This window comes from Bactrocera neohumeralis, chromosome 2 (genome assembly GCF_024586455.1).
Source record: "Bactrocera neohumeralis isolate Rockhampton chromosome 2, APGP_CSIRO_Bneo_wtdbg2-racon-allhic-juicebox.fasta_v2, whole genome shotgun sequence".
Taxonomy (NCBI): domain Eukaryota; kingdom Metazoa; phylum Arthropoda; class Insecta; order Diptera; family Tephritidae; genus Bactrocera; species Bactrocera neohumeralis.
In genome coordinates, this window is record NC_065919.1 from 23,434,010 (window position 1) to 23,448,652 (window position 14,643).

A 14,643-nucleotide genomic window follows, 5' to 3' on the forward strand; every position below is an offset into this window, starting at 1 on the left:
TATTTAAATAGCGCAAAAACATTTATACGATATTATGCAAATATTTCGTAATAAATTTTATTACTTTTAGTCAAGTGCAGAGAAGTGTTGCGGCTATTTGGATGATTGAATGACAGAAAATATAAATTTCATTTGAATTATACATTAAAAATAACAAATAACAACACACTAAAATCATACGAAAAAAAAAATCCGAAAAAACCAAATGATATTGGAAATTAATTGGAAAATCAATTTGAAAAATTGAATTTCCACAACGCGGCGCAAAAAAGCGGTGTCAAACCGCAATTGAACTTAATTAAATTTTATATATGCGCAAACAAAGTGCAATATAAATTAGGAAGCGGCAATGATTTTGACACGGCCCACAGCACCCCTGAACCCGCCTGGGCACAAGCAGGGCCGCTGGCGAAGTGGGATTACACCATTTGTGGCTGTCGTCGGTGTGTTGATGCTTTTGCTGATGCTGGGCAATGCAATTGCACTGCTGTTGAAATACAAATACAACTACGACAACGCAGTTGCCAACGTTTTAAATTTAGATAACGCGACTAGCAGCAACAAAGTCAGCAGTCAGTTAGCTGGCACCGTTGAATTTGCGATGGTTACGAACGAATTGGCAACAACAATTAACGCGCAAGAGGAGAGGAACAACAATAAAAACAACAACATCTACAGCCATGAGCAACAACAACTTTATGAAATTAACGCCGCAACTAAGCTTGCTGCCGACACTATTGCCACACTTCATCAGAATAATAATAATAATAGCAATTTGCTGGCTGCTCTTGCCGTCACTCATCTTAAAAGCTTTGATGATGAAATTAATATACACAATCAACGCTATGAATTGAATGACCACCCAGCAGATGAGCCACCAAAAATGCCAGCGGCAGCGGTTGTGGCTCTAACGACAGCAAATGAATCGGGCGCTACAGCGTTTTCCAGTCTAACGGCAGTGAGACGCGAGGAAGGCGTCTTTGGGCAGTACACACCTTTGCAGCAACAGGAAAAACAACTTGGCCGTGGAAATCACGCAAATACCGAATTGCTGTTACATCGTCAAAAGCGTTATTTGGTCTTTCCCGAAGGCAGCTCTTTTCAGATGGGTGCGTATTAGCATGATTATGATTAACTTTATTCCATTTTATGATAACTTTGCGTAAAAATTCAAATTGATAAATACAATGAGAAACGACTTTCATTGAAGATCAGGTGGTGTCTACAGAGACTTCTTTTTATGGAGAAGTCTAAAGATTGGAACCTACTCTATTTTCGACACCATCATTTCTACATCTTCTAACCGATAGTGGCATTTGCATACTAACCCAAACAGATACCCTCTAGCACAAATACTTTTCAGACTAAAGTTTTATTTTTAACTTTCCAAGAAATGTTCCATGACTGACCTTGATCAGACTTGATCAAGAGACCTTTGTGAAGCCAGAAAACTTCTATAATTGGATCGCAAGTATCGAATAACACCTTGAACCAATCTAAAAGTATTTAACCATATTATTTTTATACCGAGAATTGTACCATAGTTGAACCTAAAAGATACACTTGGAGTACTAAGAAAGCGCTATTGTGAAGCCAGAAAAATTCTATAGTGGAATTTATAGTGTCGAGAAGCCCCTTGAACTAATCGCAAAGTTGCTTAACCGGCTGATGCCTCAAGAAAAACTTGGAGTTCTAACAAAACTTCTTGCGAAGCCAGAAAACTTTAATAATAGAAACTCAAATATCGAAAAGAGCCTTGAACGAATCGCAAAGTTCCTAACACCTTATTTCTATACCCGCCGGAATGAAGGTGTGAGATCAAAAGTATTTTCACCTTGATCTGACAAAGAAGGCAAAGTAAAGTAGGATTCTATCTCGCCTTCTTTCAATTAGCTTCCACAACTGACATCTAGTAAGATTTGTAATCTAAAGCACCGATTGTACAGTGAACATTTAAAAGGCTCCAACCAGTGAAAAACTATCCTTTCCGAATACGAAAACTCACTAGATCTCTACAGATTTTCCTCTGGTCAGAAAGATCCTACGATTGTTCAATTACTAACAATTAACTAGAACTAGCAAAAACACATATGAGACATAGTCATCCTTTAATGAAACGACTGAAGACAAAAGAGCTCCCATCCATACTAAGAGTGAAACTGATGTACTTTCGTTCCAAGCTGATAAGCTTTCCAATTTCATGCGACTCAGGAAAGAAATCGATTAAGACTTACACCTAGAAGATTTTTTCGAGCGCGGAAGATGGATTCTGGAAATATCTGAAAATATCTTAATCTCAACTCACTATTCGACTCGTATTAAAAGCTGGAGTTCTTTTTGGAACTGGATCTAAGCCAGACTGTATTCGTCAAACGATAGGTCTTTGCTTACAACTTATGGAAGGATCAACGAGTGCATTCTTTCTAGATTCCGAAGCAATCTTTTTGATTATTAGACTGAATACTTTAGAAACATTTGTCTCATATGGAATCTCTCATTTTTTTGCTCCCAGTTTACTATATACTTATATAGAAACGACAATATTCCCTATCACTAAACGCACATATCATGTTTATTTACTCATCTCAGTTTTTGATCTCATCATCGGAATGGTTGACTATACGAGTTATCTCATTTTGGGCATCACTTGCGCCGTCGCCTGGGAACTGCCGAGTAAACCGCCCAGTGAATTAATCGAAGAATTACATGACAAAGTAACGGAAGGCATTTACCCCCCAAGTGAAGCGAAACCAGCAACGGAGGCAACAGCAATGCGACGCAATGACAGCACCGTGGTCGGGGATGGTATGGCTATCAGTAAATATGGCGTCGACGCTGAGAGCATCAAATATGTGGATAATTCAAATGTGCCAGCGTACTACGATAACTTGCTGCAGAGGCCGATAGGCACAGCAGGATTGCGACAACCACCACAAACGCACGAGTTGCCACCTTTTAATGCCTTTGAAGCGGCACATCAAACCAAACTCTTTCCTGTGCCCGCTACCAGTTACAGTGGCTACCATAAAGAGACGCCTGGCACCCGTGGTGGCATTGCCAACGGTGCTTATAGGCCGATAAACTATTACGCCAACATACAAAGTGACTACAAAAACAGCAACGGCAACAACAAGTATTACAACCCTACGCACAAATACAGTTTTGCTGATAAAATTGCAAAGTCAAGTTACTATGGTGTCAGCGACAGCTACAACAAAAACCCCTTTGGCAATACAGCTGAGGGTGATTCAACAGATAAACTTCCAGTGAATGCCGCCAATCGGTGGCAGCAACACCAGCAGCCACAGTACAAAAAGTGGCAATCATGGCAGGATTATGACAGCAACTGGCAGTCATATCAGCAGCCACAGCAAAAGCATGCGAAATGGGCACAACAGCAACAACAATGGCAACAGCAGCAGCAAAAATGGTCAACTCAGTCGAAAAATGTGCCGAAGGACAATTGGTGGTCGCGCAACAAGCAACAAGTCACGGACAGTTGGCGCGTCAAGCAAGCCGATGGCTTGGCCAACCGAGTGCGGTGAGTATTACGGGTATACATTAGCGAAAGTATAAAATATAAACTAATTAAACTCGAGTTTCTTTGTAAGGCTTATGCACTTCCATTAATATAACGGTACTAATGAGAATTAACATTGAACATAATTATTGAGCTAGCTTTGGTCGAGCACGTAAAAGTTGTAAAACAACTAGAGGGTTCCTTATATTAATCGTAATACCTGTATGTCTGAAACAGCTTCGATCTCAAGATCTGTTCATGAAATCTCCTTATAACTTGGATGTATGCGCTTGCCCTAATTTTAACAGACTCTGCGGCCACACTGTCGATACTTCCTCCAGTGTATCATACTGTGGGGAAGTGCACAATAGTTGCTCTATTGTTTTCCTCGTGCCCTGTTCTAGACATTTCCTGCAGTCTTCTCGTTCTGTCAGCCCCATTCTGCGAGCGTTCGTCGGCAGCAGACAATGACCAGTTAGTATTCCCGTCATATTTCTACAGTCTTATCTATCGAGTGCCAATTGGAATTTTGTGTACTTTCGATCTACCGTTTTGCACATGACTTTTGCAGTTTTGCATCCAAGTAGGTCATCCCATCGGGTTTTCATTTTCTTCACCATGCTTCTGTCGAGATCGTCGTATAGACAATGCATGAGTTTCTCAATGTTGGTAACGTTTTTGGATGTTAGCCGTACACTATTCTTGGCAATCTCGCCCACTATTTCATTACCCTCGATGCCTTTGTGGCCCGGCACCCAGTTGTTTACTTCTGGCAACACTGATGCCCTTTTACCCAAGATACCTCGACAGCACCTCACCCAGTAAATAAGTTCGCTAATACTTCAAACGTCGCAACATTCAAAGGTGAATCAGCGGAAATATGAATCTGGTTGCACGACTAATATTTAGAAGAACCTTCGAAGCTACATCAAATCTATGCCCAAAGAAACAAAATAAAGAATTCGTAACACACTAAGGCTTAGCAACTATAATGATTTCAATATTTCTTTTTATTGATCTCGAAGCATTTTTCGTCATTCTTAGCTATTCCAAATCCATATCTCAGAGTTCTGGGCATCACAAGGGACAGGCGTCTACCGTGAGATTATTCGTGGCCTTACAAGAAAACAGGCCATTTACGTAACCTAGCTAAGGTATTCCAAAAGGCAAAACTTAAACAGCAAACGTTGTATTTCGCTTTCTAAACCTAAAAGTAGAGTTCCCAACCCAACATAAGTTTTTTGGCTCTTCATCGAACGCAGGTACCGAAGCCATACATATTTTTATATAGTTTTTAGAGGTCGCATTCCGTATTTAGTATCAGAACAATTGATTAATTAATATGTAACATCACTTTTTTCCACCGGGCTAAGTTTTAATTTGATTCAGATACCCTTGTTTAATACTGCGTGGGCTTTCGATTGATCCGATGAGAATCTATGGCCCATCCTGCTGCCAGCAATGTACCTTCAAATGCATTTCTGGTTTCCTACAATAGTTTTCTTTAGATCGCTTTAGAGCCAAGAAAAAAATTTTTTAACACGCCATTAGTAAAGTATTCTCAAGCGCATGTGTAGCTCTATAACTTTATCAAACAAAAACTGTCGTTATTTTCCACAGCATGCCTTCTGCTCCTATACCAACTCGTCCACCTGTGCTGACCTACGCACCGCCTAGCACCGATCCAAAACAATCAGAAGCTACATTCAGCTCGAACGCCGAAACACTGGAAGGTCGCAGCTTTGATGGAGCTCAACGCCACCTCCTCACAACACACCCAAAAGCCAGAGTTTACCCAGTTTTCGGACGCCGACGTCGTAGGCGACGCAGCGTGGCTGCAGAATTAGATGACTTTGAGCATAAGCTGGAGCGCATACACTTGCGTGAGCAACTCCGTACGCGACAAAAGCTTTATGGCAAAATTGAGAAACTCTATGAAACGTGAGTGGATGGAAAACCATTTTTTCTCTATACAATTTTTTTCGAAACATTTTTTCTAAAACTTCCATGCGAACATGACCACTTCATGTTGTAATATGCAGAAGTTGCATTTTTTCTTTCTCGTTTTAACCATCGCTATCATTTTTCTTTACAGCCGCGGCATGAACGGCAGCGCTTGTGTGTTGCGTGCGCTTTGCGAAACTGGACAGCAGCAACAAAGCTATGAAGAGGGCAAAGCGGAACCACAAAGTTTCATCACGGAACTATTGCGCGCCATTTTCGTGTTGCCCACAACTGGTGCAAGTGCAGGAGTTGGTGCCGGCACAGTGAACTTCGAAGAGCCCGCACTACATCCGACCGATTTACACATCATTGATCGCCCATACAGGGAGGCGCCAGCGCATCGCGGCAGCTGTTCGCAACTTTTTGCCATGTGTGAGCACAGCATCTGGGAGTGAAGTGGCAGCATAATAAATGATGAAAAACAAATATGGAGATGTGAAATACAAAAATAAAAAAATATTACCAAACTGTCAAACTGTGGAGTTTCTTTAACTAGAATTGTTTTCGCTATGCAAAGGAATTTTTTTCGCCGCTTTTATTTCCAGTCCGGCGTTTTCTCTGCTCTTTTTTCTTTTGATGTAATAAATATCATCCGATTTTTTTGTTTAATTTTATTCATTTTTATTTTCCAAACATACCCATTGGTAACCTTTAAGGTCTTAAATATTAAATAATTCTAAGCTGCAAATTCAATATTTTCAATTCCTCTAGAGATAGGAGTCTTTCCTCGCACTGAATGTTGTCCCCATCCCATTGCAGTAAAATTTAAAGAGAATATTTTCGAAGCTGTAGCACATTCTGGTACTCTTAGCTCGTATTTTAGTTGAAAGTTTACTTTCTAAACTCTTCATGCTAGACTCCAATTGCCGCCTCTATGTATCGCAGATAAGAAAACTTTATATTAAGCTCGCCAAGAAGAGACTTAAGTGCTGGTAAGTTTTTTAAATTCCGAATTGAAATATGTAACTGTATTCTGTTTAAACTGACAATAGAGTCGTCTAGTACTTTGAAGTCCCTCGTTATCAGAGCTGCCTATTTCACCTGTTCAAATCGCAGTACTAATGCAGATATGTTTTAAGCCAATAAAGCTAAATTTATCCCTCTTTTGTACATATGTTGAGAAAACGACGCATTCATGGTAAACACAAACTAAATAAAGGATGATATATTTCGGGGTTCTTCACTTAAAAAAAAAACACAGAAACTTCAAATTTAAAGTGGAATATTTATTATCATTCGAAAGAACATTCTTTGGCATTTATTTTTCGATGATTAATAATCCGTTGAATCCAATTTTCGATGACTCGTTCTAGTATTTCGACTGGTAACTGGCGAATGACAAGCGTGATGTTTTGCTCCAAGACCAGAATCGAAGTGGGGTTGTCCGCATAGACTTTAGACTTCACATATCCCCACAGGAAAAAGTCTAACGGTGGGATATCACACGATCTTGTTGGCCAATTGACCGACCCAAAACGTGAAATTATCTGCTCACCGAAGTGTTCTCTCAATAAACCCATTGATTGATGCGATGTGTGGGAAGGGGCGTCGTCTTGTTGAAACCAAATGCCGCCGAAACCACGAGATTCAATTTCACATATCAAATAGTCGGTTATCATAGCACGATAACGTTCGCCATTGACGGTTACGATATCACCGGCATCATTTTTGAAGAAATCTGAACAGATGATTCTACCGGCACACAAACCGCACCAAACCGTTGTTTTTTCTGTATGAAATGGCAGCTCTTGAATCTCTGCAGGTTGCTATTCGTCCCAAATGCGGCAATTTTGCTTGTCCACATACCGGTTGAGCCAAAAATGCGCCTCATCGCTGAACGAAATATTCCTCGAAAACGTTGGATCTCCTTGCAACTTTTCAAGAGCCCATAGAGTGAAGCGATGCCGCTTGGGAATGTCGAGCGACTTCAGTTCTTGCACAAGCTGTTTTGTACGCTTTCAATTAAGGATCTAGACGAAAAATGTGTCAAGTCGTTCCATACGCCAGTCCGAGTTGATGCGAACGGCGCCGAATCGATTCTTTACGGTGTTTGTGTACAATCTCAGCTCGGGCTGCTATATTTTCTTCACTGCGTGCTAGACGTGGCTTATTCGGTAGAATGTTATTCAATAATAAATTCTTGATCTCAAGATGGGTGATTGTGTTGCGAATAGTACGCTCAGTAGGTCGATTTTGTTGACCATAAATTGAGCAAAGCGCGCGAAACACCTTACTGACAGAACCTGAATTTTCGTAATAAAGTTGAATTATTTGTAAGCGTAGCTCAGGCGCAAGTCTTTGCAAGATGAAAAGCCGAGCAAAACTGAACAAAAGTAATATAACAATTTGACACAACTCACCCGTGATCTGTCCAAAAAAGGATATTGAAAACAGTAATAGATGATAATAATAATTCTTAAATAAATGTTATTTAATTTTTCCTGCCTAACATAAATAATTTTTACAAACTTCCTCTGTATGTCTATGTGGTTTTACAGCAATTAGAAAAAATGTTGATTGTCACAATACAATTCAAAGGAGTTCCGCCTCTGAATACCACCTTGTTGGCCTTATTCTCAAGTTGTTGACATTAAAACTTGAGGGGTTTCGAAAGGCTTTGAATTTCATACCAATTAAAAGGCTAATAGAGTGGATATTAAAGACAGACAGTCAACAGCACTACACTGACACATCCACAAACATACAAATATACTAACAGCAATATTGCCAATGCAACAAGAGACAATTGCATTTTATATTATATACATATGTATGTACATATATTTCTCTAGAAGCCCTGGCTTGGCAACGTGCAACAAATAACTGGTCAACTGTCTGGCAAAGTATCAATACAAAAGTCATTGGCAAAGAGGAACACGAACACCAAAGAATGGTTAAGCACCATTGTGTAGTGGAAGCGTTTAAAAATAAATTCAAGCATGCCGTTCCATAGCCAATGGCTGCAGCAAAGTGTCTGAAGGGTGAATATGGCAGGTTTAGAATTTCAAACTGCTGCAATCAAAGCTTTTTACACAATGGATGTGAAAATATTGCAAGGAGGAAATTCTATACAATAAAAGTTAAATGTGGATATATGTAATGCAGGGTTTCTCAATAATTTTGAGGCTTGTGAAAAGTTCCACTAAGGCATTTTTGTAGAGACATACGTTTCTTAAAAGAATTGCTGACAACAAGCTACTCTGGAGGCGAACAGTTAGTAACCTTCCCACCAAACTTCCGGAGCTTTTACCATCATCACCATCGACTTCTGAGTCCCGGAGTAGGCCTGATGGAAAAAAATCGTGCTTGAAGTAGCTGATTTCAGCCTATTCCACTAAACACCTAGCAAAAGCTTCGTGTCCATCAATACTGATTTGTTTGCGCCGGCACAACGTAATGCGACTTGGACATAAGTGACCCTCTTTTCATCACCAATAACCATTCTCTTCAAAAATGGATAGATTTTTTTGCGATTCCGCAGCGATACATATATAGATAGAAATTCGGTCCATATCCAGACTTATTTACGTAGTTCAAACCGCTCCCGATAAAGTAAAATAGTGCTTACATACACGAGGACTAGACGGTTCCCATTATTTTATCGATATTTTTAGCGCTTTGTCTTTCGAAGAGTGATGCATCTTACAGGAATTACAGGAACGGATTCCACGAAACCGAAATTGCGTGTAATTGGCTATTACAGTATCAGAACTATACTCGTAGAGACTTTTCACATTTTTAGCCTCCTGGCTTACGTTTTCACCTTAATCGCAAAAAAGTTGTAAAATATGGCGTATTTTCTGGTGCCCATCTTTGACGTAGACCCAAATAATACTGAGTCATGCACTCACAAAGCTGTTCGAGATATTACCAATCCGCAAAGGACCATAAATCTTCCGTAGAACCTTTCTCTCGAAAACTCGTAAAGTCGACTCATCAGATGTTGTCCATTGTCCATGCCTCTGCACCATATAGCAGGACGGGAATAGAGTTTGGTCTTTGTTCGTCGCGAGACTTCTCAATTGCCTACTCAGTACAAAGTGGTACCTGTTGGCCAGAGTTATTCTGCGTTACATTTCGAGACTGACATTTTTGTTGCTGTTAACAATAATTTCAAAATAGACGAAATTATCTACGACTTCGAAGTTATGACATTCACAAGTGACGTGAACGCGAGTGCAATGACTGTTTGTTTGATGACAGGAAATATTTCGTCTTGCCTCGTTCAATACCCGACATATTTGCTTTGCTTCCTTATCCAGTCTGGAGAAAACAGAACTAACGGCGCGGGTTTCGAGGCCAATGATATCTATATCATCGTTATACGCCAGCAGCTGTACACTTTTATAGAAGATTGTATCTGCAGCTCGAATTATTTTCTCCAAGAGTAGATTGAAGAAGTAGCACGATAGGGAGTCGCCTTGTCTGAAACCTCGTTTGGTATCGAACGGCTCGGAGAGGTCCTTCCCGATTCTGTTGGAACTTTTGGTATTTCTCAACGTCAGTTTACACAGCGGTATTAATTTTCCGTGGATACCAAATGCAGGCATAGCTGCATAAAGGCAGTTCCTTTTCGTGCTGTCGAAAGCACCTTTGATGTCTATTAAGAGGTGGTGGGTGTCGATTTTTTTCCAAGATTTGGCGCGTGGTAAATATTTTCCAGTTGTTGTTGGTTTTCCAAACCTTAAGAAACACTGATGAGTTCCAATAAGTTTGTTGAAGGTACCTTCGATAGAACCTTATATGCGATGTTGAGGAGGCTTATCCCACGGTAATTGGCGCAGATTGTAGGGTCTCCCTCTTTGTGAATTGGGCAGAACACACATAATTTTTTCAGTTCTTCGCCGCCGTGTTTGAAAAGCTCCCCATCAAATTGTTTATAAGTTATATGGCACCCTAATATAAACGGAATTGTACCTGCAGCAAAGCTCAGTTTGGGAAGCACTGCCAATTCGCATATACAAATAAATGCAATAAATGCCGGCAAAAATTTCGTAAACTACAGCTAAACTAACAAAAAAGCGTGCTTTCGAAAAAACAACAAAAGTTGTAACTAGAAATAGGGTAACATTGGCAGCAGGCAAGCGAATGAGAAGTGTTGGAAACATTAGAACGCACAGCAATAGTTTCGTTTGCTTGTTTGTATGCAAACACACGAATATAAATATAAAACTTTACTTGAAGTAAAAGTCCAAATTTTCATTTTTCGTAAAAAAAAGCTTCTCGACAAAATGAAGCACAACAACAAAGTTGAGTTGCGTTAGAAAAGGCGAACCCAACGAAATGTCATTTAAAACCAACACAACCGTTAATTGAATAAGGAGAAACACACGCCAAAAGGATGCAGCAGAAACGTGAAATAAATTTGAGAATTTAAAATGAAAAGTGAGTGTGGGGAAAGTTTCGAAATACGACCATTTACGACGTTATTGCAAAGAGAAAATCATGGAGTTGGAGTTACGCACTCAAGCACTGTTATGGGGTGGATTTATTACTTCTCAACAATTTCGTTTAAAAATAGAAGAAACCTAACGAAGTTATTTTATAAATGAAAATTGGTCAGGTAGTTTCTAATTGCGAGTTCTAAAATGAAAATGATAAATGGTGTATGAAAGTGTACTAGGATTCGTTGCTACTTGAAATATTTTATATCCATTTTATTATTTCAACTTACCACTAGGGGCAAAAAATAGTAAGACTTTTTAATTTGAATTTCGCGCGAAAACCCATTCGTCGATATATTTCTCTTCTAGGTTGGTATGACTGTCAGTGACATCTGTGCAAAATGTCACATTAAAATAATCATTAGTGTTTAGTATACGTCTTTTTCTGAAGTACATAAAGTGCATTTGGCGATTTTTACGATGAGTGAAATTGTTCAACAAAAAAGTTACAATTTTTGTGTGCGGAATAAAATTTCTGGTGCCGAAAAATTCTGAATGTTGTCAAAGGTCTTCGGTGATAATTGTTTGTTCGCAAGTGTTTTTGATTGGTACAAATTATTCAAAGAGGGTCAAGAACGCGTTGACGACGAACCACGTTCAGGTCAAAAGCCATGTTTATGTACACAGCTTTCTTCGATTATCGAGATGTAGTGCACTTTCAATACCTTCCGACCGGATAACAACAAGGGATACGATTTGAGTGTAATGCCTCGTTTGCGCGAAACTATTCGTAAAAAGATGCTGAAATTATGGGTCGACAACTTTTGGTTTAGACCCACGATAATGCACCGTCGCATACTGCATTGATTCTTCATGAGTTTTTCGCCAACTTTTCAACCAATATCATGCCGCAAACACCGTATTTGCCTGATTTAACTACGTGTGACTGCGGGCTATCCAGCAAACTGAAACGACAACTCCGGCGAAACCGTTTTGAGTCAACTGAAGACATTCAACTTGAATCGCTACGCACATTGACGGTTATTCCAGAAATTGCCTTTAACAACTGTTTCAAGGATTGCAGAAAACATTAGTACGTTGAGGGTGACGACATAGATTTTGAAGAATAAATTATGATTTTTAAAATTATGAACAAAATGCTATTTTTTGCTCATAGTAATGTACATATCTAATTTTCAGGAGCATACAAGTATTTCGGCAAAAAGTAGGAGAAGGGAAGAGTGCTGAAAACTTATGTGATTGAGGTTATAAAGAGATTATCAACCCTGTGATCCTTTCAGAACTATAGGTATCCAGAAATAATTTCATTTCTCAAAAAAAACTTTTGGTATCATTTCCAATTCGACCAATTAGTGCATTGTTATGATGGTAAAGCGTTTTTCTATTCGCCAATTTTTTTCTGAATCGATCTTTGAATAGGGAAGACATATCAAATGAAAAAAAACGATGGTCATTATCTGCGCCTACCAAAGTTAGGTCGTAAAGACTCTTTTGGTACGTTTTTGCCAACAGTTTTTCATCGATTGCAGGAGTGTCGTGTATCATAAGTTCTGCCAAATGATCGTACGCTCAATGAAGAATATTACCTGTAAGTTATGTAAGCACCAGAAACTACTAAATTAAAAAAAAAAAGAAAAATTGTCTTTTGCGCCATTTTGCCGCTGTCGCCGTATTCTACAGACCTAGCACCCTGTGACTTCTGTTGTTCCCAAAACTGAGGAGGCTCTCGAAAAACTTACTTTTTTAAGTGCTTTGTGGATTGAAAAAAAAAACGATGACAGCACTGCAATATATCTGGCGGTGATTACTTTGAAGGGGACATATAGATTTTCATGCATAAATGAACACTTTCTGGATTTACAATACTTTTTGAACAAACATCAACAGCTGCCATACAAACTGAACGTTCGGAATCAAGTTCTTGAATGGAAAAACCTTTGTTTCTGATGAGAAATCTTAAAGAAATTAGGCTTGAATTATTTTCCAGGGCATCCGTATAATATCAGAAGAAATTGTTGAAACGGAACTCTGCAATATTATTTGGCCATATTCCTGTGAAAGTAAGTACATTCGATGCCATTATGTATGGATCTCGATTTCTTTTGCATGGCCACCACGGACCCGCTTGCAGAAATCCAGACGCTGAACCCAATTTTCGACGGTTTTCAAGCATAAATCGGCCGATACTGCTGCAATTTCACGTTCGATATTCGTACGAAGTTCATCAATCGTCGCTGGCTTGTTGGCATAGACCATAGACTTGACGTAGCCCCACAGGAAAGAGCCTAACAACGTCAAATCGCACGACCGAGGCGGTCACTTGACTGGGCCGTTTCGTGAGATTACACTTTCACCAAATCGCTTGTGTGGCTTGTGGCGCCGCCCTGTTGGAACCACACATTGTCCAAGTCCATATAATTCGACTCGTTGTTGGATCGTATATCTTTGCAAAAAAGGCAAACTTTACTGAAGAGAAATGTCAGAAGAGCGGTAAAAAATATAACGTCGTTTGCTGTCCCTATCGGTCTACTTTTGTAGTGCCTTATTGAGAAACACGTTTGGGGTACTCACAACCCGTCGTAAAGCATCTTAAAATCGTAAAATTATAAATTTTTACACTTGTTTAAAAAAATTGTTGTCGGATTTCATACAAAAATAAGCTTACACATTTACAATTCTCAATGCTTATGTTTTCGAATCGTTATAACTTATAACTTTATGAGACTTGTGAAAACCCTATATGTGACCTGGTCTACGAAAAGCTGTTAAAAATAATCGTCAGTTTCTCGTTGTCTCATAAATTGTTCTCCTTTTTTTTGACACCTAAGCCCCCTTTCCGTAGACCAGGTCACATATATTTTTCTTGTTTCAATTCCTATTTCGAGAATTATTCAACCAATTTATCGGAAAAATATCTAAATGCCAATATGTCCCCCTGGAACTTTTGCTACTCATAAACTTTCGGATTTTTTTCTACTATTTACTTTTCATGCGCTTGATTTAATAGTTTTAATGAACTAAATCCAGCCATTTCATTTCCCCCTATACACTCTATTTGGCGCCTTCGGCGTGCAGCGCGCTTACTGCTAAGCCATGGCTGCACGAGTTGAGCGCTAAATAAAAAATTTAGAAACAAACAAAACGTAAAACAAAGCTGGAAAAAGAAATTTTAAAAGCAATTAACAACATTTGCTGTCAGCTCACACACATACTCGTACATCATACACATGGGCGCATAACGGCGAAGGAAAAAAATAAACTAGAATAAATCTATGGTCGATGGCAACATAAATGTAGAGGAGTTAGTTACGAGAAGACAACATGAAGAGCAAGGCCAACACAAAGAGTGCATTTGGCGGCAGAGTGAATTCTATTTGAGCTTAGTTGAACTCGACTGACGCAAAGTTGCAATTGTGACGTGTTGATTTGTGCAGTGAAGTGCAGTTATTTGGTTGAATTGGTGAAAAGTGACAAGGGCGGTATAAAAAATTACCGAAAATGGCACAAAAGTATTAATTTTATTAATTATTGTCGCACGAATAATAAATATGAAAAAAATTGGGAAACAAAAATATTGAAAAAATTAAAATTTTTGAACTAAAGAAAAATAAAAAAGAAATTAGTATCAAATTATAAAATTATATATATGTATATATATTAAAAATAATAAAAATTAAAAGCTACGCAGCGTTAAATACAATTTATGCGAACAAA

General features: G+C 39.0%; 1 protein-coding gene across 1 annotated transcript; it reads left to right on the plus strand.

Moving 5' to 3' along the window:
• Window positions 1-349: 349 nt before the first annotated feature.
• On the plus strand, window positions 350-5,919 carry LOC126751238 (uncharacterized). Its single transcript, XM_050461323.1, has 5 exons — window positions 350-636; window positions 679-1,109; window positions 2,590-3,541; window positions 5,141-5,461; window positions 5,616-5,919. Exons 1-5 carry the CDS (start codon window positions 350-352, stop codon window positions 5,917-5,919), a joined length of 2,295 nt encoding a protein of 764 aa, XP_050317280.1.
• The last annotated feature ends 8,724 nt before the right edge of the window (window positions 5,920-14,643 follow it).